Source organism: Bombus flavifrons, chromosome 8 (assembly GCF_040668555.2).
Source record: "Bombus flavifrons isolate JBK064 chromosome 8, iyBomFlav1_principal, whole genome shotgun sequence".
NCBI lineage: Eukaryota > Metazoa > Arthropoda > Insecta > Hymenoptera > Apidae > Bombus > Bombus flavifrons.
The window spans coordinates 11,226,208-11,253,644 of NC_138449.1; the positions used below are offsets into that span (position 1 = coordinate 11,226,208).

General features: G+C 45.7%; 1 protein-coding gene across 4 annotated transcripts in view; it reads right to left on the reverse strand.

The window, feature by feature from the left end:
• The window catches only part of LOC138182699 (homeobox protein aristaless), a 62,427-nt gene that overhangs the window by 7,334 nt on the left and 27,656 nt on the right, over positions 1-27,437 (reverse strand). Inside the window, exons 1-3 of one of the 4 annotated variants that reach the window (XM_069118781.1) lie at positions 11,187-11,618; positions 5,906-6,012; positions 5,616-5,821 (exon numbers count right to left, since the gene is read on the reverse strand). In XM_069118781.1, coding sequence (XP_068974882.1) covers positions 5,616-5,821; positions 5,906-6,012; positions 11,187-11,217 — 344 coding nt within the window. In that variant the 5' untranslated portion in view covers positions 11,218-11,618. Of the gene's footprint in view, positions 1-5,615; positions 6,013-11,186; positions 11,619-27,437 lie in introns of those variants that run through there. The other 3 variants (XM_069118779.1, XM_069118780.1, XM_069118778.1) reach the window with 3 other exon arrangements.

The window sequence follows — 27,437 nt, forward strand, 5'->3', positions numbered from 1 at the left end:
GAAATTGGGTCAGTACGTCTATACGACGATATTCCACACAGTAGATTGGTATTGGAATTCTGTTCGTTTTAACATATTGCGATATATGTTTCGATCGCACAATCTCAGGCAAAGTTGCCCGTAATATCGATTTCTACGAACGGCGAACCAAGGGAAAATGTTAATGAAAAACGTGTGAATAAAGACCGGTTATTTAATACTCTCGTTCCCATCCACGATTGGTATTAAAGATCCTACATAAAATCGGTGTCTCGGCAGAGTCCCGAAGAACGCTCGAGATCCCAGCGAGCACCTTGGCCTGCGAGTAATAATAATTTAGCCTTTCCCTTTTTCTCTACGGCACACTCACGAACGTCCTTCTGGATTTAATAAGATCACGAAATTTCGCGGTTAGACGGGCGTCCCTAATTACAACCGCCGTTCACTGCGACTCGGTTATCCTCGATTCGCGTATCGTTATTATTACGTATCTCCCCTTCTTCGATGTCCTTGCCATGGGAAATGTGCTAGTTGCTAGTACTCTGGGAGGCGCACACAGCGTCTGAGATTAGTCGTATGTTCGAGTTAACGGGCTTGTGCAACTTCTTTCACAAATCCTCCGTGCAATTTATCGCTGTGTAATTTTTTAACAGGCTCATCCATCTCCGACCTGAACGAGCGTGCGCGATGACGTCAGGCATATTTGTATCGTAAAAGTGCTCGTTTCCTTCATCGAGGTTAAAACTCGTGTTAATACCGTTGGCGATCGTGCGAACGAGACGTGTACGAACGTAAGAGAGGAAGTAAAACGTTCGAATTTCCTTACGATAGGACGCGATGTTGATGCAACAGGCAAACCGGCCGCAATCAACTTCGGAACCAATGCGAGAACGGAACTGCTATTTCGCAATCTCATCGTGATAGAACAAGCGCTCTCCATCAAAGCAGCCGCTAAGCGGATTAAACGCGAGCTTCTCTGCAATCATTCTCGCCTCGACTCCACTCCAGTCGTTTCGTTCTTCTTTCTCTTTTTTTTTCAGATCCTTGTTTCTCTCTCTTAAAAAAACTCACCGTAACGTATGCAACAATTTTTTCAACGAAATCGCAGGGACCGATTTTCTCGCGTTACACTCGCGATTTTTCCCTCAGGCATTTGTCCGATCTCGTTACGTTGTTCGTTTCGCTTCATTAATATTTTATGTTTTTCTGGGACGAATAATGAATAAATATCGCGAAGCTAGATAAAAGATTAGAACTAATGCAAAATTACGATGTCTGACGCGAAGTATAAAACAAATTTTTTTTCCTCGACTGAAGTACACGTATGATTTTGTAACGATTCAATGCGATATCGTGTACGTTCGCTTCGTACGTGTTTCTCTATGGATCTGGTATACGCGTTCGAACGAAGAGGAAAATGATAGGTGGCGTACGCGATCAAGGCGAGGCGAGAAAGGGATGGATAATGAAACCATGACTGGGAGGAAGGAAGAGAGAGATATGGAATCGCGCGAGTGGCGTGTGGCGATATAGTCGAGAGAGGCTTGGCGCGCGAGTAATTCGAGTAATTGCCGGACAATTATATTATCTAATTAACCTCGGAGGTTGAATTGGCTAGCCGCTGTGCACTGGCGAGTTCGTGATTGTCGCTCGTGACGCAACCTTGATCGTTATTGTTTAACATTGTCGTCGTCCGCGATCGAGCGATCAATCGATTCGCGGAAATTCGAAAGTTAAGATAAAATTGTCCTTTTGTTTATTATTATCGTTCCTTTTATGACGTGTAGGCATCCGACAAGCCATGCAATCACGTTGCGCGATTGTTCGATCGCTCGTTCCAACCTCGTGAGTCTCTTCCTCTTCCTCGTTTCGCTCCATCCTTTGCTTTGTCCGTCTTTTTTTCATTGGCAACCGGATATCAATCAAACGATGGCTCGAGCGTACTCAAATTGCCAGGACACGTGCATCGCGATGCGTTCGGCGCGGCGCTCGATGATTTTACGCTGCCGCGAAGGAAGGTACAGAATGTGCCAGATCTGTGTCGTGCAAGACGATAGAAAAGCTGGTAGCTACGAGGTAATATCCGTGCATAATGCGATGCAATCCATCTCCGCTCTAACGATCGGGTTGGTCAACGAACAACCCTTGGAATTTGCCATTAATCTCGGTATAAATCATACGTCTCGACTGCTGCTAGAATGTTGTGTTCGAAACGGCAATTACCGATGGAATGACACGGCATTACGGACTATTTCGACGGTAGCGTGGCAGTCGCTTTCCTAAGAAAAGCATAGCACGGAAATTAATTTGCCGTAATCGTAATAACGGAAACGGGATGTTCCGAAATTAAAGTCTCGTCGTGTAGGTAAACCATCGAAATTCACCTGCGTTTTCGTCTCGATTTGACCGCTCTGATCGCGTTAGGTGGAGACGGGATGGAAAGAGAGACATAGACAGATAGACAGATAGATAGATAAAGAAAGAGAAAGAGAAAGAGAGACAGAGAAAGAGAAAACAAAGTCGGTAGCCGGTCGCGTAATGCGTGCGAAATGCGTGCGTAATATGTGCTTAACACGCGTACGCCGTGAAGGGCCAATTACCGATTAGCTACACTGTCGTCGATCGAATCGCGAACGAGTCTCTCTAGAAGCCTCCAACGACCGTTCCTTTCGAACGCTTCGGCTGCGAATCGTGGAAAAGAAGATGGGTCGGTCGGGTAGGAAGTTCTGGCAAAAAGTTCGGTTCTGCGATTAAAGCGAAAAAGCAGAAAAAAGGATTAAGCGCAACGGGATCGTCGATTACGCTCGCATAACGAAACGAACAATAAGAGAAGCAGCGAAAATTAGAGAGGACGACCGCGGCGTTGATTTTCGAGCGTGGAGTCGTTCTAATTAGCGATCACAGGGCCACTAATCTCATTTGCCAAGAAACGAATAACGGAACGAAGAGGCTGGCGGTATTTCTAATCGGGAGCATGACTCGTCGGTCGATTAATGACAGAAGTTACAAGCCGGGACAGGGTATAGAGGAAAGGTGGGAGAGAAGGGTGGAGAGGTGGGCAGGGACGAAGAGAAGGACAGGATCGAGAAGGTAGCCAGAGATCCGTGGAACTGGTTCCGTTCTACGGATCACTGGAAACAATCATCCTTATTAAACTCACCACCGACCCACCCCACGGATATAAAGGTATTCTTCGGAATGATTTACCGAGAACCGTGTTCTGCCGTTTCTGAAACAGGTGGATCCTTTGAAACCGCGTTTCGAACCAACGATAAATTTTATAAGTGAAACTGCAGCTCTATATACGACCCGGGCTTCTTTTTCTTTTTCATTTGTATCTTCGCTTTCGTCCTAGAAGTTTATTCGTGATAAAAACAACGAAGAGAAGCCAGAGGAGGAGGCGGAGAAAAAAGAATGAAAACCAATAGCGAGCTATTCTGTCCGGTAAGAGAAGAGAGTTCCGTCGGATGATTAGTCGAGGCACGGTAGCTCGAGCCACACGATTCTAATCTAAATTAGATCTTAAGAGCTCGTAAAAGTAAGTGGCTGCGTTTGAAGGCTTACAACATCCTCGCGTATCTAGATATTTCATCGTACAGATTTCTTTGACCTCGTTGATCGGGACAATTCGATCGGTCGAGACGTTCGACGATCGATCGACATTTTAAAGCCACGCACGTTCACCAAGCGCTTTTCCATTTTGATGAAAATTGCGTAGAGAAGGCAATCGGCAATGGGATCGGAGTAGCTTTCGATAGAACCAATCGCGTACGCTCCTTCGTAAAAGCAGCTAATGAATATGCATCGCGATCGAGCGAGGCTTACCTCCTCTCGGTCAGCTAGTCAATAAACCTAAGCGACCATAAAATCCAATTAGTGTGAAATTAATACTCCAACACGGTATCGAGAGAGGAGAAGCAAGAAACGTACGACCGAGGTAGGGATTAATTTATATGAAAACGGCAAAAAGATATGGCACGACTTGACGCGAAGAGGAAATGATCCACGATTACGAAACTGTGGATTACGTTGGCAAGGCGAAATTACGTACAAAAATTGATCGATTTCTTTATCGAGCCACGCCATCTATTCGCCGCGCTCTCCTCGGAAATTGCAAAATTAACCTTACCATCGGTGTTTTCCGAAGAAAGCAAAAGTGGTCGGGAGTCGTCGGAGAGGAGCGGATCAGACACGGGTTTCACGTCGTCGAGATGCCACGGACATTAGGCTTTATCTCGAGACGCGAGCCTGGACTTGGAATTTTTCGATAAGCAGTCGGGTCCACTCGTCTGTCCGGCACGGCCATAATAAGATAGCCGTTGAAATTTTTACTCAAAGTATCCATGCGTTACGGCTGCCAAATATTCGTTGCACGACTGCTAAATATTTCGTTGCATCGTTGTTGTACGCTGTTTGTCAACGTGTCTGCAGTTTGCATATGTCTCAACCAGCGAATTCTTTCTCCGTTTCGAGCTGTGAATTCGTGGCGACTTTTAATCTCGCGTCTATTCTATCAATGGAACACCTTAGCTGTATACCTGTACACTCGCTCTTCTGCATATTCCCTGTTGGTTAATTACGAGAACCCATACCCTGGCCACAGGACTGGACCTATTACGAGCGATTACACCGCTATTAGTTACCTACCGGGTGTTCCAGGCTATGAAAGAAGCTACAGAGAAAAAGGAGATGAAAGAAAAAGCTACTCGGATAGATTGCGCTACAGTCCGTTGCCGACACGTTACTCTATGCAACTGGATCCAACAACCGGGAACTTAATAACGCGAATCCATGGTTTTGACGCGGCGCAATAGAATTTACAAGACGATCCACGCTAACGGGAAAAGTAGATGATCGATGGGTGCGTATATACCGTTTCCCTGAATCGATAGATCTCGCGAGCTTTCCCGGATTCCGCTAACAACCTCGTCGATCATGCATCATCGTGGGAATTAGGATTTTTCTAGTATCGCGTTTCATCGTATATCTCGAGTTACTCTTTCCGCTGTTTCGAGAAAGCTGCGCATATAAATCATTCGAGGAAAAAGTATGACCGAAAAATTACGGAGAGAATTTTACTAACAATAGGTCGTTCGATATTCCGTAAGATATACGTCACGAGCAAAACACCTGGGTTTGTTTTACGACCACGTTCAAGGTCTACCTGTACATCGTAAATTCGTTCGACTATGGAATCCATTAAAAAGCAGATTTTCGAATAGAAGGATAAGCCGTTGCCGAGGATCGTAATTTCGCTTGAAACGATTCCGTAAACGTCGGTGAAAAGCGCACGGGAGTCGCTGGTCACGAAATATTTCGGCTCGATAGCAGCTAATAGCTGGCGCTGCAACTTCTTGGCGTATCTTGATCCCGTTACACGGGAAACCTGGCGAACGCGATTAGACACCTCCTGTATCGTCTAGAGTAGCCTAGACCTCCAGGAAGGACACGAGCTTCTTATCAGCCGTAACAGACGGTCCCGGACGCTTACCGAAGAAGGACAATTTGGATAGGAAAGACGTCGGGGATTCCATATTTTCGAGCTCGTAGATATTACACGATAGCGCTTCCGCATTTTCGCTGGCAACGCTACTTTGGAAGAACAGCATTGCGTGTATCGGTTTTGCTGGACTTACCTGGTGAACACGTCGGGATAATGAGTTCTCGAGAAAGCTTTCTCGAGTTCCTCCAATTGGAAGCTGGTGAAGGTAGTCCTATATCTGCGTTGCTTCCTTTTCGGTGCAAAGTCGTCGACCTCGGTTTCACTTTCAGGGCTGGTCGGCGCTGCTCTAGGGTGGTTGCTCTCTTCCTCGGTCCTCACCTCTTCCGTAGAGATTCCCATCTGAGTAGATTGAGGTGTCGTCGTAGTAGGTGGCGGTACCGATTGTTGTTGGTGAGCTTGTTGGCTCACCTGTTGTAGGCTCACCTGAGTCAGCTGGCTCGAGCTACTCGTGCTGCTCGCAGGACTTGTCTGCGGGACAGCGTGCTCGCCGCCGCCGCCTCCTCCTCCTCCTCCTCCTCGTATCGAATGATCTGCGATCAGAAAGTTGTCTTTATTCGTGGATCACCCTGTCACTTGATTATCAGAGACCCGCTCCATCTTCACATGCAAAGTCAGTGAAAGTTATTTTCCAATGAATTGCGACCGTTGCAATTGAATTTAACGGGCAACATGTACACGTTCGTGTCGAGTTATCAGTGTTTTAAACTGGATTCTCCGACTGGATAGGGAAATCCTGTTGGTTTAGCTTCCGTCGCAGACGAGCTTCTTGCGAGCCGCTGCAATTTCTTTCGTTCGAATCGCGTTTTTTACCGTCGTTGATTTCGATAGAAGGCACTGTTAAAAGGTGGAGAAATCCCTAATGGAAATTGCGAGTGCTCCAACCATTCACCTAGCATCAATGTCAGCCACTGTACCTTCATAGAACTAGAATCAGATATATGACGCACGATATAGGTTATTTCAAAAGTGCGTCAGCAAACCGAGCGGACAGGCGACGTTCGCGACGATCGACAAGAACAGACGCGTCAAATTAAAGAGAATCGCGTAATTAGAAGATACGGTTATCAAGGTGTCGCCGATATTAGTTAAACGATGATCGTTCGCCACTCGAGATCGGTCAGTTGTTTTTGAATCGGATTATATGTACGACCACGCGGACACGCAGAGACGGAGACACCGAGACAGAGGGATACGGAGAAGGACAGAGCTATCGTTCCTTTCACCGACCTTGCTGCATTAATGATCCCTACAAGCCCACACTTCGGCACGTTCGATGCTGTGAGTGATCATGTAACAGCGTTCGATTTGCTTGTAACGACCAGAATCATTTTCACGCGCGATCGATACATGGACATAGCAGCCGAAGGATCCTACCGCGTGCTTACAAGCTGCTACTGATAATTCTCATTCGTAATTTGCAATGGTATTTTACTGCTCGGACCGGTTTTCAGTGCTTAATAAATTTCGTCAAGTTCGTTTGCCGCTTGATTCGATATTATTGAAATCTCGTCGCTCCAACAGATAGTTAGAAAGTCGCGGATCGTTGTTATTATCCGGTGTACACTGTAAACGCGAATCGATGTAGAATTTAAAAAGTTGAAAGAAAATTTGATTTTTGGCCATTCGATACGATAGTTCGAAATCAAAGTCGTGGAAGCAAGAGCAAGGCACGGCACGCGGCCAGCCAGAGGAAAGAGAAGGAAAAAAAGGATAGACCAAAGCGGTTTGTGCAGGCTTTAGCAGCTGTTTTTATTTGGGCCGATTTATCGGAAATGAGTTTATAATGCAGGTAGCCTGAACGTAATGCGAACGATAAGCGAGATCTAAGGCTGGCAAAGTTTCCTTTTCATTTTTATTAGCTTTCGCCATAAACATCGAATGCGCGTAGCATCGTACATACAGGTTCGTGTTGTGGCTGCTCGCAGATAGAGAAGGAGAGTAAGAGAGGAACGCGTAGGTAGCCTTTTACATTATAATAGCATTAATGGGCTCGAAGCCGCACTTAATGCTCGTTCGTTCGTTGGCCAGTTCGCTTCGTTATTAACTGAAAATTACCGAAACCGAAATCTAATTCGCGTAAACACTGTAATTTCACGGAGGGAGGAAGCGACTGTTCGTGGCCGGCGCGCAAACTCGAGATTCCCCCGACTCGAGAGAGAAGCCCTCGCGTTCAGCTTCCCCAACGAACCGGGCAAAGTCTTCGTCGAGAGACTCGTTTCTTTTCCACATTTTTATCAGTTTTCCGGTCTAATTTTGATTTTCGAATTAAAAGAGAAACCGGAATAACCGGTACTCGAAGAAGGAAAAGTTCGCTGGATCGACGATCGATTCGTTTGGTGCCTTTTTCTAATTGTCTCGTTATTAATTCATCGTTCGTATTAAAAAATTTGCAATGTTAATTCGTATCCACTCGGTCAATTGCGAGTAGTTACAGCGTATAGCAAATACCCGATTAGATGCGTCACGCTCGATTAGATGGTTCAGATAGAATGATTTCCCGGAGAGCGGTTTGAAAATCTTGCTAGTCATATTTGTATTTTCTGTTCGTCATTTCTGTCATATTTACACTCTACTAAGAGCCTTACACGTGTTTGAAACAGTCAACTTCTATACATGTATACACATTCATTTGGTACATTACGTGTTCTGTGTATATACGATCGCGATTTATGGGCATACAAATTAGCACGGCGTAATAAACTAATTAGCCGACTCATTGAGGCCGCGTATATTTCTCGCGGATGTGTTATAATAGGCGTACAGTACGTTGGAACGATGATCTTCAGTTACCAACTTCTCGAGAATTTTCCACGATTTTCTATCGCGATCCCTTACATCCGCGTAAAAACCTGCGTTTCTTCGCACGATAGTATGTATCGCGCGATGCGACTGTTCCTCGCGCGAATCCAACTTTGCAAAAAGCGTAACAGGTTAACTACGTAAATAAGAGGGCGTACGGATGAAAAATTCGCGACGAGCGAGCGGCATGAATGAAACGATAGAGCTATTTACAGCGCAGAAAATCATCGTTATTCCGAAGAGTGCGTTGATGCGTACGAATCAGGGAATCGAGACGTCGGCGTACCGGGACGCGTTACATCGAAGGAGATGTTTTTGCATCGAATCATACTTGCAAATTCTCGCTAATAGACGCATCAATGCATCCTGTGACAAGAACCGGCGACGGTTGAACGTGTTCGATTTCTCGGCACGATAATAACAAGCAATTACGAATTATCGGCAATCCTTTGTAGCCGCTGGCTGCTCACGCGATAGCGCTCCCGATAACCGCTGATATTTACCTTCCGGATGCAGGTTACGCCCGCACATGCGTTTTAAGCTTTCCAGCTGAATTAATTAGCCCGTATAATACATCGACTGGCCGATAGTAATTGCAACAATGAAGAGGTTCGCGCAGAAGTATTAAAAGATGTAAAAGGGGAGATGAGGCGAGGCGAACGCTCAAGCCGTGTCGATGCGAGGCGTGGCGAGGCGAGACGAGGCAAAGAAAAGAGGAACGAGTGAGTCGAGTCCCTGTTATAACCGCTTATATATATATATTTATATACACACATATATATATACACATATATATACATATATATACACACACATACGTGTTACCTCTATATTATCTACCTACCTAACGTTGCACACTACGAGAATTATCTTACACTCGATCGTAAGAAGTAATTAAGTTGGTAACAACGAATTTTTCTTATTTCTCTTATTCGCGTCCAATGGGTGTCGAACTGGCGAGAGTTTCCCATGGAACATCTGCGACGATATACGCCATTCGAATTCGAACAGGGAAACGATCGACGATGCCAGCGGTTATACCGTAATTATCGTAAGTTTATCCTCAATATGCAATAACGTTTAATTAGATCGTTAATGGATCGAATTTCACAGTTGGATGTTCTCGAACTTCGTTACATCATTAATCCGATCGCGTAACGAACAACCGAAACATCGACGATTCTTTTGTAATATCGTCTCTCAGTAACCGTGAATTATCACGATTCGCTATTCGGTTTTAACGTTATAAATCGGTTTGATTTTTCGCAGATCGTTGAAAGAAGACTAGGAGTTTGATCTTACGTAAGAACGATTACGTTTTTTCTCGTTTGATAAGACGTCGTACGAAAGTATTCGATAGGAAAGAGCGCAATTTTCTGCCGTAATAAAGGAAACGATGTTCGTAACCGTTGCTCTTGCTGGGTAATAAAGCATTTCCAGCGATTAAACGATGAACGCACGAAGTTGTATGCATTCGTTGTTAGATGCGTAATAAGTCGGTAGACAATTGCTTTCCAGTAATTAACTCTACCGCGAGAACGATACCATTTTATTTATCTGGGCAAGAATCGCGTAACATATTTTTAGTGTTTCTAGTTGTAATAAAACGCGATCTCGTTTTACGACTCGAGCGAACGATTCAATTTGCGGGCACACGCGATTTATTCCGACTCAACCTTCCATCAAATTGTAGGTACGCGTGATCGTTACCAGACTTACATTATATACGCGAAACGATTAAAAAATTAGCCGCGCGCTACCTCTAACTCTGCTCGTTTGAGGTAAATCCAACGATAATTACGTGGCGCGTTGGTTAATTCCTGGAACGCGGTGTGTTGTAACGTTGATCGTGCGTTTCGTTCTTCCCGACTCTGATGAAAATCTCGAGACGGCACGACTATAATTTGCAAATTACTCCATTAGACGTGGAGTAAGCTGGATTAACGATTGAAGTCCGTAAAATCAATTAACGATAGAGAGATAGCGTTGAAATAATTTGTCGACGTCAGGAAAATTGGATGATCATCGATCATTCGGGTATCAAAGGAACCTCTTGCTCGCGCGAGAGAGAGAGAGCGAGAGAGAGAGAGAGAGAGAGAGAGAGGGAGTCTATGTCCCGAACTGGCGAATAAAAGCGAAGCTCAGCAGTACGTGCTGGTTTATCCGTTTTGCTAGCCGCGTACTGCCTGTTAAATCGTACCGTTCCGCTCGTATTTCGAGCCGAAAGGAGGATGTTAATGATTCTCGTAGACGATAATCGGACACGTGTAATGGCTGTGGGCGATATTTTTGTTCGATCCACGCTCCGCCACTCGGCGTACTCGTTTTGTTACAAATTGCGTGTAATATATTAATGCTTAACGAGAAGCAAGGTGATCTTTGAACCGAGCAAAAAATTCGAGTGAGACGCGATGGTATGTCGTAAAGACGAGACGTCATAGAATCGACGCATGGTAAAAGCGCGTTCGCGAACCTCTCGCGGTCTATCGGTGTTCGGATAATCGAGAATCGCGAGTCTTGGTCGATTCGACGAACGTAACTTTCTTTACGTCGATTGCTGATAATGATCTGCAAACGATCATTAAGCCGATCCTGAAAGGTGCGTGGTACGCACGATAAATCACGCTGGCCACCGATGTGCAATTTACTAGCGCACTAACATAATTGCACGCATCCTAATCTACATCTAAATACACAGCTACGGGAACGCGTAGTTGGCTTGTCATAAATTGCCGATAGCGCCTCTCGTTTCTTATTACGATCGGTTCAATGAACTTTCATAGATCGTACGATGCGAATTACGCTCGAATCCTCCCAGCATAACAATCGGCTCCATTTTTCCCTACCGTTTATCGAATACCTTTCAAAGTATTTCCCTTAATCGTATTTGCCATATAATATGTACGTATATGTGCCGTATTTGTCGTTACGTGCATTAGTCTCTCGTCCTCGTAGCAGTTCCAAGAACAAGCTCATCCTTGCTTGAACAAAGCGAGACCGGACTCGGGTACTGTCGACAACGACGATGACGACCGCGATGAAGATGGGCTAGGTTTGCCAGTAAAGAACACGCAACGGTGCATTCGTCGCTTTTTTTCTTTTTCTTTTTTCCCTCGTCAGCATAGTCGCGACCAACGGATAGAACTTAAGTACAATTACAATTATTTACGGCAGTTAATTATCCGCAATGTCACCATTAATTACTAAATTGCAGCGTTGCTGCGCTTCCCCAGTTGGCGTATCACGGTCTTCATGCGTGGAAAATTGTTCGCATGCGAGGCGTTGAAAAAGTTTTATAGAAACCGATAATTACTCGCAGTACCGACGATAAATTTCAAACACAAGCACCGACTACTTGTAACTATGATCGCGTATTACTTAACCGATCGTAGCTGACGTGTAACAGAATCTGATGAATAATTATCACGGAGTCTCCTTCTTACGTTCGCAATGTAGATTCGAGTGGAACGTTTCAAACGCGAAACTCGAAGAACTTGGAAATTCGGTCGTACGAAATTTAAGAAGCTCGGAGACCTTTCTAAATTGAAAAACTGGAGCAATTTCTAAATTGGAAAATTAAAGAATTTGGAATCGTGAAATTTAGAACACCAACCGCGTTGAACGGTCGATCGGCTGAACCATGTTAGTCAATAGGCTGAACCATGTTAGTCAATAGGCATGTTTTAGTCATGAAATTAAGTTATCGCGTTTATCTTTTGGTATTATCTTCGGCCTTGTTCGCTATTCTTTCAGAGTTATTTTCCACAGAGTAAACATTTCGCGGTATTTGTGAATTAAGGTAATCGTTGGCGGATAGGTGGTGGTAGTGGATATGGTGGGACGATAGGTAACGCAAGCAAGAAAGAAAAGAAGACGCGCGTGCGAAACGGAGATAGGTATAAACGGTTGCGAAGAAGCGGGCGCAGGCTTGTTGATTAATGGCGGGTAATTATGTTTTTTGCCGTTCTTCTAATTGTTAATAATTGAACGTAATCGTAATGCCTTTTTAATCGCATTAGCTTGCGTCGTGTATTACGCAACGGAAAAAGAATCACCGACCGTGTTCGCTTGCCAGCTACGAATATCCACAACGACGACCACGAGGACATTTTCTACGGCGGAAGACCGTCATCGTCGTTGTCGTCCAGTTTTTTGACATCCGCAGAATTATAGCAGTTTATGATACAGGCGCTTAACTTATAGGACTAGCTGTGTGTTCGCAAGTACGCGGCCATCCACGATACACGTTAATTAACGTGACGGTAAAGGCGAACGTTTAAAAAGATAATGCTGTTATTCGGTAATGTCATTCTCGTTTGTTACCACGTTGAATGCAGCAGGAATTATTAGGTATAGTTTTGTGGCGGAAGTGCATTATTCGTCGCAACGTTTTTTTGTTCTCTCGAGAGAATAATAACAGCGTTGCGGGACGATGCACCGGGGCGCGAATAAAAGGACGGCTGTTTTGCATAATTGTTGAACCGTATACCGACGGTGTAATCAAGAAATGAGGCAGCTTTTTGGAAGCGGTCTGGCAAATTTCACCTTGTAAGTTCGATGCCGCCTCTCCGCAGACCGATCTTGGCCATTAACTGGAATCTCTTCTCGCATGAATAGCGCGGCCGCGAAAAAGAAATTGAAAACTTTATAACGCCAACAACCTTCGACAGGCTACAACGTGTTTGCAGTCAGGTCGTTCGCTCGTTCCTTCGTTTCCATTTACCAATATTATGATACTTTTCGACCGTCCGGTAAAATCAATCCACTTTCGTACCCGATATTTCCGTAATTAATACGAGCTCATAAATTATCGAGCAACTACAGAGGCCACTTCATTAAACGCGGCCAGCGGTTGCGCGCGCGCGCTATTGCCCGTAGAAACCGAGGAGGGAACGAGAAAGCGGTAATCAGGTTTTCTACCGGTTTTCCAAATCCACTTACGCATCGTTATGTCGCATACATCGTACGAAACGTTGTTTCTTTTCGCCGTGAATGAAGTCGTTTGATTTATGTACGACGGTTAAGGGCCGATTACTCTACCTCCGCGATACTTTATCTAGCTATCGATCATAGCCTCGGGATATCTAGCCATATATCGTACAAGACAATGCACCACGTACCACCGTTCTTCGATCTTCTAATTTATCCCTGTTTCCCCCTGTAACTATTATTTCTGGCGAGTCACGGGCGACTCGATTAAACATCGAAACTCGAAAATTTCGGATCGCCAACGTGAAAAAGTAAATAGACATAGGACGAGAGGAATCCACTAGTCACGAACATCGGATGACGTTGCAAGGTCTGAGAGTATAGACCATCTTCTCGCGGACTACCGGCACTTGGCGTACCATTGTTTTCGCCTTTCCAACGGAATTCTAATTAAGGAGATCGACAGATAGGCCAGAGGAGCGTGGCCTAGCGACTAGCGAGGCGAGCAGGGTTATTAGACTTTTTCTTTTTTCTTCCCTTGAACCGTTGCCGCGCTATGGAAGCGGCGTTTGAAGGAAGGGAGAAGGGTGACCGAGGTCTGCAATTATTATTCAATTTCCGTAACTGCACCTATCTTAACCCGATGTCACAATCGCGCAAGCCAGGTATCGCGTTGTTGCGTGCATCTTGTACACGTACGCCGCGCCGCGCCGTGCTACGTTTACGCTCAGCCTTTCCCTGTTCGAGTGTGTTGCGCGGTAGTAAACCGGTGGAAAAGAAGGAGTTGCCGCGCGTTGCAGAGGGTCACAATTAAAGCGCATTAGTGCACAGACCACACACTCGCGCAAGCAATTTTCGAGTCACCGCAGCACCTTGACATTCTTAGCGCCGTTCCCTTTACATCGCGCCGAGTCAGTTCCCTAGTCGTTCGCGTTACCTCTTCCTTTGTAAAGCGATATCGTCGCATTTTCAATATCATCTACGATCGTTAATCTGTTTCGTTTTCGATAGTTATTCCAATCTCTTACAGTCTTCATTTTCCACACGATCGCATCTTTCTACTCTGCAAAAATTTCTCACGTCTTTTTGTCCTTTGAAACAACGTTCAAGGATTGCATGGAAATTCTAATCGTAAACATAATGTTTTAGCAAATAGACGCTTGTAACACACACGTTGAAATCAACTCTTATCTGTCGCAAACACGATGAGATCGTAATCCATCGGCATCGTGGAAACGATCCACGGAGATGGCAACAAACTTCGATCGTTACTAACCACCAAAGCTATTGTGTGCAAGTCCCAAGATGCTCCGGTAGATACAGGAAACGGGCGAGTACCACAATTGTGTGTGTACCGCTCGATAAGGATCGTCGTGGCTACAGTCAGAGAATGGTAGTGGTGGTAGTTGTCATCGTTTGCGGCGACATGCGTCCTTTTAATCGCGTTCCGAAAGCCTGCCGAGCGCATCGAGGCGACAACCTGCATGACCCTTGCATTCTACGCGAGGTCCCGCGACAGCGGAATAATTAGTCAGGGTAGCCGTGAATCGTCGTTAAGTGTACACGACGCAGGATATCCTCTATAGCCGTAGTATACGCAGGCCGAGCGCGATCTCTGTCGTACACGCGTGTCTCTGGTACACACGCGCGACAATTAGATACGATCTTAGAATTGCCGTGCGAATCGTTTCCAGATAATTACGATGTAAAATTCCTGAACGAGCGTTCTCGACGAATCGTTTATCGGAAAAATATTTTTAGGCAGAAAACTCTGGTGGTCCGTGCTCGTGCTGGTTGATCGTGATCCGTAGAAATCGGCCGGACGTAGCAAAAATTCTCCCAACAACAGAAGTTTCCGATTCCAATTCCATCTCTCTGCCGCAGTTCCTTTTCTTTAATCTTCTCCCGCGGGCAACTTCTTCTCTCCTGCTTCGTGGAACCCGGGAGGATTAACCCGTCACAGATTCGGTGGAGGCCCAGGGACCAATTTAGCCTCTCTCTCTCCATTTCGGCCTGCCGGTGTCTTTCTCTCGTCGACAGGCCGCTCTACCACGGGCTTTCAACGAACCCGGGTGTCGGGTTCTCGGAGTTTCACGGTGGTTTTCGTGGCGCTATCCTACTGCTATCTGGAGCCACGGTAATGTGCTTGCCTTGTCCCCGATTAATCCGAGTCCTCAGGACCACTCTCGACTACAGATATGTGCACGTCCTTCGACAGTGGCGGTCAAAACGTCGCTTCGAATCTTTTTTCGTAGCCGGCCACCGCTGCACAGGAATTCAACGATCCTCGGGTGTACTTCGAATTTGCCGGATTTTCGGCACAGTGTAATTTTCTTCGTCGACGGGACAAACGACCGATTGCCATCGAACGCAGAACGATAGACCGCGGCGAGTTTCTCGATTTTTTCGCTCTTCCTCCCGTTTCCTCGTCCCTGCTAGTTTCTCCAGCTGCGGGTTATCCAGCATTTTCTAAATACGAACGCGTACAAGAGAGAGAGAGAGAGGAAAATACAAGGAAGGAGTTCGATCGTCGAAACACGCCAGTTTCTACGGCGGAGGTCCCCGAGGAGGAAGACGGTTATGGGTGCCGCGTCCTGCGGTGTCGCGTCGTTTTCGCCCCACCTCGTAGGATCATCGGATGTTATCTGTGACGTGGAATGTCGCCGTAGGTACGAAATACAAATAAGGTCTCATGGTGTCCACACTTCGAATTAGGATCGAGAACCTTTTTTTAGATGTTATCTGAGATTGGCGCACGCTGTGGAGCCACGTGCCCATTCGTAGCGACGCATTCTTCATTGGTGCCCGTCGAAAAGCTCTAATTAGTCGGTATGTCCCGAGACCAGATTGAAATTTGAATTTTCCCTTCTAATTTGGAGATTTAGAAAGTATCGTCGGTTGCGCGCAACGTAAAAACCAGCGAACATATAGAAATGGTGTAATTAAGTGATCGGCTTGATAAGTAACGCGTTGAACTCGAGCGTCCGTTTGTCAGAAGAGTTTTGCACCCGTGTAAAAACAAGCTGGCCGCATTATACTATGTAGGTAGTTTCCTCCGTTAATGCAAACGTCGATTGGCAACGTTCATCGAACATAGTCACGCGAGCAATTAGAGTAGAAGAAGTTTATTCCGGTCGCGATGCACGATTCTCCGTATCTTGACATTCCACGATGACTTCTGAGAATGCGATCGTTTAGCGGGCATATGGGAGCAATTCATCGAGACAACGCATTCCGCTGTCTAATCCGTTTAACATAAAGCCGCCGTCCTCGTCCCGCCTCTTCTTCTGCGCCTTTTTTTTTACCAAAGAATCCGCGCGCGACGAGTCAATCCTCTCGGTCCCAGGGGAACGTTCGGTTCGCGACAACAGAAACCACCACCCGATGGGTGGTCAACGAATTCTCCAACCGCTCGAGACGGAGCGACCGGCTATATAACGAGTAGAGAGATGGGCCTCGAAGTCGAAAGGTTGTGTTTTCTAGCGGTCATCGAAACGTGCCACGAATCCTTCCTCTCTTGCTCCTTCTTTTCCGCCTCATTTTTTTTTTTTTTTTTCAAACATCGTCAACCTCCTCGTTGCTCATTCGTTGCTCGTTGCTCGCCTCTCACCACGCTTTTGTCTTTTATCCGGACGAAAAAACAGGCACAAGGTGAAATTGCAATTTTCGCAATTGGTTTTTAACGTAGTCTGGTCGAATTAGGGTCGTGGACTCCGCTCTCGATAATAATAATAGTAGTAACGATAATAATAACAATAATAGCAATAATAAGCGCGACAAAAGTAACAATAATAATACGGCCATTTTTCGAATTACTCACCTTACGAGACTATCTCTTTCTACTATCTTTCGCAACGTAGTCGCGCACGAAGCACACTTTTACAACTTATCACCGTTTCACACTAGCAAATAGTGCTTTGTCCCCGACATTATTCTTCCATTCTGTCGTTGAACGCATCGGTGCACACCGTCGTCGTCGGTGCCCAAAGCCGTCCCGGCGTGTTATTATATTACGTTGAGTCATGGTGCTCGTTCGTTCGTTCGCACGTTATTCGAAGAAATTGTGCACGATTTTGAAATGTTTCCTCTCGACTCGTAAATAGCCGCACTCGATTCGGATCGGCGTCGAGCCGTTTTTGCGCGATACTCGAGCGACGGAAGCACTTAATGCATCATTTCTGGCGACACTCGAGCACCGATTTCTTTTTCCGATCGGGACTGTCGTTCCCCGAGTGGGAAGACGTCCATAAAAGTCCGCACAGGTGTTCGACCTAAACATGGCAACCTTCGAGGAATCGACTAAAGTTTCTTCGTCCGTGTCGGAACCTTATAGGATCGAAGCCGCGCGCGGATTCCCCAACTGTCAACTGTACGCCGCGGCTAGGCAGGCAAGAAAGTCTGGAAGATTATCGGGTTGCCGATCATCGGTTGCCTTCCGATCTTCTGTTCTCGTAGCTGCCGTTCGGTTCATGAATTAAAGAGGGAGGCGCGCGCCATCGGCGATGACACGCTGCCTACCTCGCGCTTTTTGCCCGCCTCTCGTACGCTCCGATTTCCACTTGGACGAGCCGTAAGATCGACCACGGCGTCGTTTTGCGGTAATTGTTCCCTCGACTCGAGCTACCCGCTCGATCGTCTTCTCATTGCCCGTTGGTGCCATTAAAAGCTTTTCAGCCACGTCCCTCACGACTTCTGTCCCTCGTATATTTCCTTTCATTCTTCTCTCCTCTAGCTTTATCTCTCTCTCTCTCTCTCTTCTTCTGTATCCTTTGCCTTCTATTTGCTTCTTTCTTCAGATGGACCGTCCACTTTTTGTCCACGAGCACACATCCTGATTGGTAGTTCCCTGATGAAGACGTCCGCTCGTACGGTCACATGCTCGACAAAACTAGCGATACCTTTAATCCGGTTACCCACTCCGTTTCACATCCGGACATGTATACCTTGTTCCAAGAAATCGGAAATTGCAAGTGAGACGCGCTGATATATTTTTCTACTTTTCGATAGTCGACCTGCCGTGTTCGCATTCTTTTTCCAGGAAAGAGAAAAATCTCGACAGATATACGCGCAGACATTTTATACCTTTTCGTCGATGGTTCGATCGACATCCTGCGGGGCGAGTATGCACGCGGAAGTGATAAGAAAGTTGCTTTGGCTCGTAAATAGAAACGATATCTCGTTTCATCGCGTTGTAATTACGCGCAGTTATTATCATGGAGAAAGAGCGAGATAGATTGGTAGATATACAGATAGATAGATAGATAGATAGATAGATAGATAGATAGCGAGAGAGAAAAAGAGAGAGTGAGAGAGAGAGAAGGGAACGTACTTCTCGTGCGCGTTCCCCAATTCGATAATTGCGAATTATGCGTACCTCTGGTCAAAGTGCTGCCCTTCTGTGCAGCGTCCGTAAATCAATATGTTTATCGCATGCAGGAAACTGGCACGTGTGAACTGGCTCTAGGCCTCGGTTACTCGTAACACCTTGTTTTCATCGATTCATCGAACGATTTATGCATTTACATATTCAACATTAGAAATGATAATCTCGCTCGCTTCCCGCGAGGCACAGACCGCGACACCGTTTTTACAGCTTTCAATTTGCATGCGCGCATTCTATATTGAATACAGTGTTGCTGAGATAATAAAATTAGCATACGTTACCAAAGAACGTTGCAAATTGCAAATAGCGATGTCGTGCAAAACGACTGAACGAGTCAGCTGTTTTTGCAACAGCAACCGTAACTAGTATGGAAACGAGTCGTTGGAAAACAATTTCTTTGAGTTCGAGGTGTCGTTTCGCCGCGCCGGATAAAATACGACCGAACGGAACGAACGGTATTAATTTTATCCCATCTGGACTCGCCGTGGTTTTTCCGAAGGGGCGTGTTCCGAGGTCGCATTAGCTAGAGGAAAACACCTGTACGATTACGGAAAGGCTAGACTACCACGTTTAAACTCAATTAGCCACAAAATTTCATTTCCTCTGCTTGTCATCGTCCTACGCGCAGGCTTCGTTCACATGCATGGCTGCATTCCACGAGCTAGCCTGCAACGAAGCTAAAGAACAGAAAAGGAGTCGAACATCTTGGAACACGGATGTTTGTTAATGGTAGGAACGCAGCTGCCCGTGAAGAAAGGTGTGCGATGAACCCTGACCTTCCCCTGTCCGATCTGACTGACACTGACTTTACAATTAATGAAACGAGCGCGACGGATCCTCGAAAACTGATCGATACACTTTCGCCGGTTAATTAAATTTAGCGCGAGCAAAAAGTTAGTTGGGATTAACGTCAAAGAAAGAAAACGATAGTTGCATTAATATTCGCGAGTACGCAGGATCGAAATTGAATTACCGAGAACGATTACGTGTTGAAGGAGTGACGGGATATACGCGAAACGATGGAGGAAAAGGGGGACACGGGATGCAGAAGAAAAAAAAAAGAGGAAAGGGCGCGCGTATCGGCCTCGTGGGCTGCATCCGTATGATATGCAACGGTATGCGTGCACGATTCGGTGCCCGAGGGCATACTTTTAATTTCGCGGGGCCCATTACGAAAAGTGATATGCACCATTCGGAAATAAATAGCCAGCAGCGAACTCACGTGCTTTTTGTAATGAGCCGAAGCAAGTTGCGAGCGGACAACGAGAGGGGGATAGCGAGGAAAATGAGCGCAGGTATGGTGGCAGGTAGTGGTTATCTCTCGAGTGAGCTCCCAGTTAATGACAACCCCTGGTCCAAGCCTCTGCCCTGCCTATCCCATGTATATCAGCTGTCTCTACCATTTCGCATCTTCTTACGACCAAGTTTCGTGATTTCGTTTAGCGATTTCGCATCGCTGCCTCGCCATCACCCAACCACCGTTTCACCCTTGCTTCTCCTCTCGCCTCGTCTATACCGTTCACCACCGACTTATCTAAATTCGCTTAATGCCTTCGATATCTGCGTTATATTGCCAAGGTACTACACCGAGTGCAACTCCAGATAGATATAACGCTCGATGCGTTCGACGTAATTAAAAGTTAGCCACGACGCGTTTCTAGATTGGCAAGCAGACGCCAATTCAGACGCATTCCAGCCGATTTCAACCGACGCCGAGGTACCCGGCCGATAGAATCGCGCGAACCCGTTCCACCGGCTAAAATTAATCGAAGCTTTAAATAACGCGGTTTTACGACATGGAAATGTATAGTGTCGCGACTGAGCCGACCGATGCCATAAAGCAATTTGTCGCGAAACGGCCATGGTTTTCCTATTTTTCTCTCTTCTCATCCCGCTCTCGCCCGCCATACGCGTTCATCGCGAGTACGATCGTCGCCGGACGACATTAAACCGATGTATCCTCTTACGACGCGATCAACGTCAGCCTCGTACGTAGCTAGACGAGCCGTCGTTCGCAGGAAGTTATGCAAAGTAATCGATAAAAGACAAACGTGTCGTAACGAACACGGATTATGGTTATCGTCTAACGATATTGCCGGTATTTTAATAATATCGTTTGAATAGCACAATCGCCACGGGTGACACGTTGCTGACGATAATTCATTTAATAACTTATAATACGCACCGGCAGCGGTTGCCAGCTGAAAGCGAGCATTTTTCAGCCACGCTAGATTATTAATCGACTAGAATAGGGGTAGAGAGGCACGCGGTTTAATCGAGTATTCCATCAAGTTGGCGTAACGCTTACCGACGCACACTTATACATTTATGTATATTTGTCTGCAAACGAAGATAGCGCCCGCATATCCTCGCCAGTTTTTCCGCAGGTGGACGGGATGGACGGTTAACGAAACGGAACCTGCATCGTGCACTCTTTGCCGGACACTGCAAGCCGAACCAAGCCGAATCATCCTCTGACTTTCAACACTCCGCTTAGCATCTAATAATCGCGTCTACCTGTATCGCCACTCACTATTTTCCGTCTCTCCTTCATAATATTACATCTGACCACGTTATCGGGGCTGGTATTTTTCTTCCGTCAGTTTTTCCTTCGACGCGTCACTTCGTTTTTATCCAAAGGAACGTACAGACGGTGCAATAAAAAACGCGTACTTAAACACGCTCGCAATCTTATACGCCTACCTTTTTGGTACACCTTTCGCAGGAAATCGGCCAATTTATCGGCAAACAAAATACTCGCTGCTCTGAATAAATTTGCACGCGATTAAGCGGCTTTCGATTTAGCGCTAGAGACGAACCGAGAGGAGGGAGAAATTGTGTCAGCGGAAATTTTTTTTTTGCTACCTGAACTAATAAACTCGATTAGTTGATGTGTCAGGATTCTACGTATTCTAATTCACGTTATTTATATAGACTGTGATGTCTCTCAAAACGTTGGGGTCAAACTCGAGGAACGTGTAACGTATCTTGTTTGTTGTAAATAAAAAAGACTGAATAAATATGTAACAGATAAGTATAAGTATCGTTTGCTACAAAGTTACGTGTATAGGTAATATATACGCATACATAGAAACACACTTTGTCTATATGTATATATTCTGTTTAAAGTCTGCTGCACGTGTCTTTCATCGAAGTAGGCATATTTTATTAAAGAGCGTGGTTCAATGAATGAATTTACCTCATTAGAATCGAAGATTTCTCAACGAATGCGTGATTACATGAAAAAATAGGCGGCGATTATGTTGAACACACGTAACAGACAGAGGATAAACGATGCATAATCGATGAAAATTTCCTCTGTCATCGAATCTGCTGATTAAACCTACCATTTGCTCGAAACTTTCCGCGCGTTTCGGCTAGTACCATATTGCTCGTCGCGTTTGATCTCAGCTTCTTGAAACGGCTTGTATAACTCGATTGTCTGTTTGATCGTCGATAATGGTTCACGGCGTTGATTGGATGTTTCGACACGGACCCGAGGAGTAAAAAACGAAGGAGCCGTAGTTTATTTGTTGATTTGGTTCGGTTGGCTGCCGCTGTCCGGGGTCAATCTACTGTAATCGAGGAGGAGGTACCGAGGGATTTACGAAGATGCACGCGATAATGAGTTCCTGTTAACGCTATCGACGCTTTGGTCGAGATACAAACGTGGTAACAATAATTGTTGCGGTCGACGGTGAGTACGCGCAAGGGAGAAAAACCCTGTGATCGTTGGAGCATGGAGAACAGCTTTATAGTGGCGTGAATTATTTACTCTCGCTGTTTTTCCATCCGATTATTATCCGCTGTTAGCGCAATGCGTAAAATACTCGTCAAGTTTCGCGAACGAGCAATACTACGTTAATTAGAGCATAAACTTATTAAAACCAGGCCGAGCGTACGCGGATTAAGCGTATAATTGTTGGACGAAAGGAACGGCTATGTCGGTCATCCAAGCATCCTCTCGTTAGCATAGTATCAGGAAAAGAACCGTATGTGTGTGTTCCTTAATACGAATCAGCAAATATTGCCTGTAGCTATACTGTATCTGCTATAAACAGTATTGAAAGGAAGTAAAAACGATAAATAACACGATGTATCGTAAGGTGAACGTAAAGCCATTATCCATTTGGACATCCGTATACTATATATGTACTGTATACTAAATATATACCCACATACTTTTTGAAACATCGTTCGAATCCGTACAAATTAGTATTCGTTATGACAGCCTACTATATTCCTCGAATTTGTCACCTCGCGTCTTATTTCTATCCTGAAAGCGACAAATATGTATATAGATGGCACTCTTCGCAGGAAGTGGAGGTAAAGACGACGGACCAGTTGATGAATATCTTGACGAAGGCGTCCCTACAGAACTTCTCGAAGAGTGGAAAACGCGTATTCAATGATGTGCAAATGACAGTGGAGGCTGTTTAGAATTTAGATGGTGAGCACGATAAAATTGTTATAGCTAGTTAATAAACCGGTTATTTAATAGTCGAACTAATATAAAATAGAACGGTCTTGGTTTTTATGCCGAGCTACTGCACGCCTAACAAGGCAAATGAAATCGTTAGACAACGAGTTCAACACGGGGACTCAGGACAAGTCATTCAACGCGTATCTAATCGTCGCGATAATCGAATTACCGATCAACAATAATGTCGAATCAACTTTAAACGGAGATTTCCGTTTTTCTATTTTAAGCGATGGAGAGAAACTCATTATCGCCTCATTGAGTTTCCCCTTTCTATACTATCTCAGCGAACGACAACCCGCGTACCGTTAAGAAAGTATGATGGCGTCTAATGGTGTAACCGAACGATGTAAATGTAAAGAAAAGAAAACGGCCAGCGGAAAAAGAAATCGGTTTTGAACGAAGATGCTGTGCGATGGCACGTTCGACTCCGCCACTGACGCGCTTTTTCGACGAACAAGGGCCCGGAACGCGGTTACCCATCCGATTGTAAACTCGTAAACGGTAGTGGTCGCTTCGGGAACCGGAAGTGACGCAGTCTGGTAAATGGCAGTTATCGATAGCCTGTAGTTAAGTTCGATGCGCGCGTTTCGTCCCGACGCCAAGACGAAGAGAGAGAGAAAGAGAGAGAGAGAGAGAGAGTTACACCAGAATACTGAAAACCGAACAAAAGTGGCCGCAACTGAATGGCAACCGAACGAATCACCCTCTCCTAAATAATAGGGCGGTCGACCAAGCCGTAAACCTTTTACAACCCCCGGTCAATCTTTTCTTTTTCCCCGCCTGTTTTCTTCTATTCCTCTATTCCGCTCCAGTTGCTTTATCTCTGCCGGTTTCCTCTCGTAGACCCGACGTCGCGGTACGCATCGTTTTTCTCTTTAGCCTCGTTCGAAACGGCGATCGCCATATCGAAAAATGTGTTTTCACTGGAAATTTAATAATCCGCTAGCTCGTAAATTCGCTCGTTAATGCCTGTCATTGGCGTCGCGTTCGTTTGCCGGATTCGTGCAACATCCGCGAGGCAGTATGTGATTACAAGCGTGGCTGTACTACATTATCGTCACCGGTAATTACCACGAATAAGGCATAACGATTATTATCGTTTGCCGATTAATGCGCCTGATTTCTGAACGCTCTTATCGTAGCCGCAATTTGTATATTCAGAATATTGCCGTTTCTCGATTAATAAGCGAGCGGGAATTATCGGCTCGAACAGCAGAAAAACAACGTTCCCTGTCCCGCCTAGCTTTCCCTGACGTTTGAGTCACGAACCAGCCGAAGCAACTCCTTCGCTAGAAAGAATGTTCTTCCGTAACGTAATCAACGCGGCGGCAGCTTGAAACATCTACGGAAAATCACATTGGAAATTCGATTTGCCGTGGATATCGTACTACGATTTCAAACGAGTATCCAATTACCTGGGTTTTCTGGTAATCAATGGGAACAAAAAACGATTTCAGGCAACGTCCAAATACGTTATCGACCGTCCCCAGGCCGAGCGTTAAATTCACGCTATCCGAGATTTCGAAATGCTGATCCCTCGGCCGCTCGTGCAAAACAGTAGGATGCATGTGTACGGTGGTAAGAACGATGATGTGTGCGTGCGTTGAGAAAGCTCGAGCGTACCGAGGCTCTCTCACGGTTTGCATGGTTATTTGCGGTTTGCAAAAACGCCCGTTGCAAATCTCTTTAATTACTCTCGTACCTTCGCGGTGCTTGCAAAAGGATTTCACGAGCTCTTCGTTGGTAATTAACCAAATTTAACGCTCTCCTGCTCCACTTCCGTCTGGTCTCTCTCGAACCACGTTGCGCAACAAGATTTCGCGACGTCGCCGACAATATCGATAATGAAAGGCGTCCAACCGATTGACGAGAATCCCTCGTGATTTCCTCGTCGTTAGAAATATATCTTTTGTTAAATGGAAAGTGTAGCGGTGGCGTATATCGTTTCTCGTTCCTGCGATTATCGTGCCGGCTAGGATAGGCACGATGCGAAACGATATCGCGGTAAACGCAGAAAGACAAGCGGCGATATGCGTAGACGGTTGGGGCGAGTACGGCGGTGAAGGTGGCCACCGCACGAGGATCGGTAGGATGCTTTTAGCCAGCACAGGGACGACAAGTTATTTATTGTTGCTATCTGCTCGTCCCGCGACAGCCAAAGAGCCCACCGGTTCGTGGTAGTGCAGGTACGGGAACCTCTCAATCCTTCTCTTATTAAAACCTGCCCTCGCTATCGGAACTTATACTTTAGTACTGGCAAGCAGTAGGTACAGTCACTCATAGAAGTTGTTAGGAGCTGAACCGTTCTTCGTTTCGATTCTATTCGCGTACAGCTCGAGCCAGCAAATTGAAGCTTCCGTGAAGAGCTGCTGCCAAAAATGGCACGATAACGGGAAATAAACGAAAGCACGAGAATGTAGGCGTGAAAAATGTCGCTTTTGCACGGTCAAGCGGTATACACCAGGAAGTTTGTTCTTCGTTATCTCAGGCGAGCACCTCGAAGGTCCGTAAACGGACGTCGATGGAAACCGGAAGGAGCTTCGACAGCGGAAATTTATGACCGAACACAAGGGCGGAGGAGGAGGAAAGAGTGTACTTAACCAGAATAGGAAGAAAGCAGGATGTAAAAGCAAGTACGAGAGCGTAGAAGAGACAGAGTGAGAAGAGGAGCAAAATTTTAAGAAACGTTCAAGACGCGGGGAAGAAATTATGCGTGGAGAAGAGACGAGCGAGAATTCGGCGGGTTAAATGCGAAGACTATACGGCAAGAGCCATTACGCTAATGGGACGACCGAGCCGAGAAAGCTGGTCTCTATCAGCTTCCCGAAAGGACAAGAGGCGGGTAGGAGGGCAAAGAGGCACCGGATGAAAGAGGTAGAACGAGAACCACTGGCGGAGAACGTGCTAAAGAACGCATTACTCATAATCTCACCGAAGGGCGAGCTAATCACGTCATAAAAAAACCGCAGCACAATTGTTCTTCGGTTCTCGCATCGCAGCTACATCCTTACTTCGATGTATCGGAATTTTATTTGCAACGTTTCCGGGAATTTCCCGCGACAATTGTTCTTCCGTGTCATAATTATTTCGTGGTCTATCTATCGTTCGATTTCTTCAGGTTAGACTCTACGATAATTCATTCTCGACACGGTGACTGTTTGACAAATTGTCATCTACATGCCACGTATTTATATTGTATTGTTGATTATCGTCCGATCTACGTATAAAAGTATAGCGCTCCCGTAATTTATTACGCTTAGACGGAAATTGTCACAGGAGTAGGATAACGATCGCTCTAAGGCTGTAATTGCCAGTTCTCGGAACAAGAAAGCACACTGCAAACGGACAACGAGTGTTTGTGAATGAAGGCAATTAGGAAGGAAAGCGTTGTCTGGCCGAGAAGAGTCAAGTCCGACGGTAAAAGACCGCCTTTCTCTTTGCTCTGGATATACGCGAATATGATTTACCTTTCCGTCACGTCAAACCGATAAACGTTACAAGAACGTTGCGTTAGCAGGGGTAATGAGCAAACAATATCTCATTGAGCATAGAGTTACGTAAGTAGATAAATGTTGTACGATAAAGTTTAAGTAAAGATCCTTGTCGTAAACGAGTCGCGTCGTATTAATTAACCAAATATCGAAATACAAATGTACGTCTGTTGTTGTACGAAATACGTAATTGGTGGATCGCAAGGATAGGTAGTTAGAATGCTGAGTTATCGAGCCGTAAAACCGAATGGTATTTTAACGGGCGGGGTATGTCGTAATAAACGCGAACGTAAAGTTTCATTATCGCGTTTCCCGCGGTTTACGTTCGTCGGTATTGTAGTCCGCGATAAATTTCATTAAGGCGTAAATCGACTGTACAAACGCGAAACGAGGAAACGGGTAAACGAGCAGATGAGAAAACGAAGAAGTAAGCTCTGATGATAGTAGACGATAAAAGGAGATAACGAAGCAATGGGAGAAGACAAGAAAAAAAAAAACGGTGCGGTAACGGAGTTTACCAACCTTGATGCGTCGACAGGGTTGTTCTGGTTGAGGCCGATCACCTCGATTGGTCTTCTCGAACACAGTTGTCGAACAAAATAGAAACACTTGACTATCGCACAGCTCGTCCACGACTACGACTGACGTTCGTTCACGCACCTTGAGGTCCACGGATGAAGTCACCGGCGAATCTTCCTGATATCGCGATGACGACAACTCGACAGCACGACGAATCGGCGACAGTCGGTACGAAATGGAAAGCATGGACGCGGACGCGCATGGAAAACGAGACGAACGGGGAAAGAGAAGAAATAGGAAAAGATCGACGCGCACTGGAACGGCTTTGCTCGCGTTTGGAAGAAGCGAGAG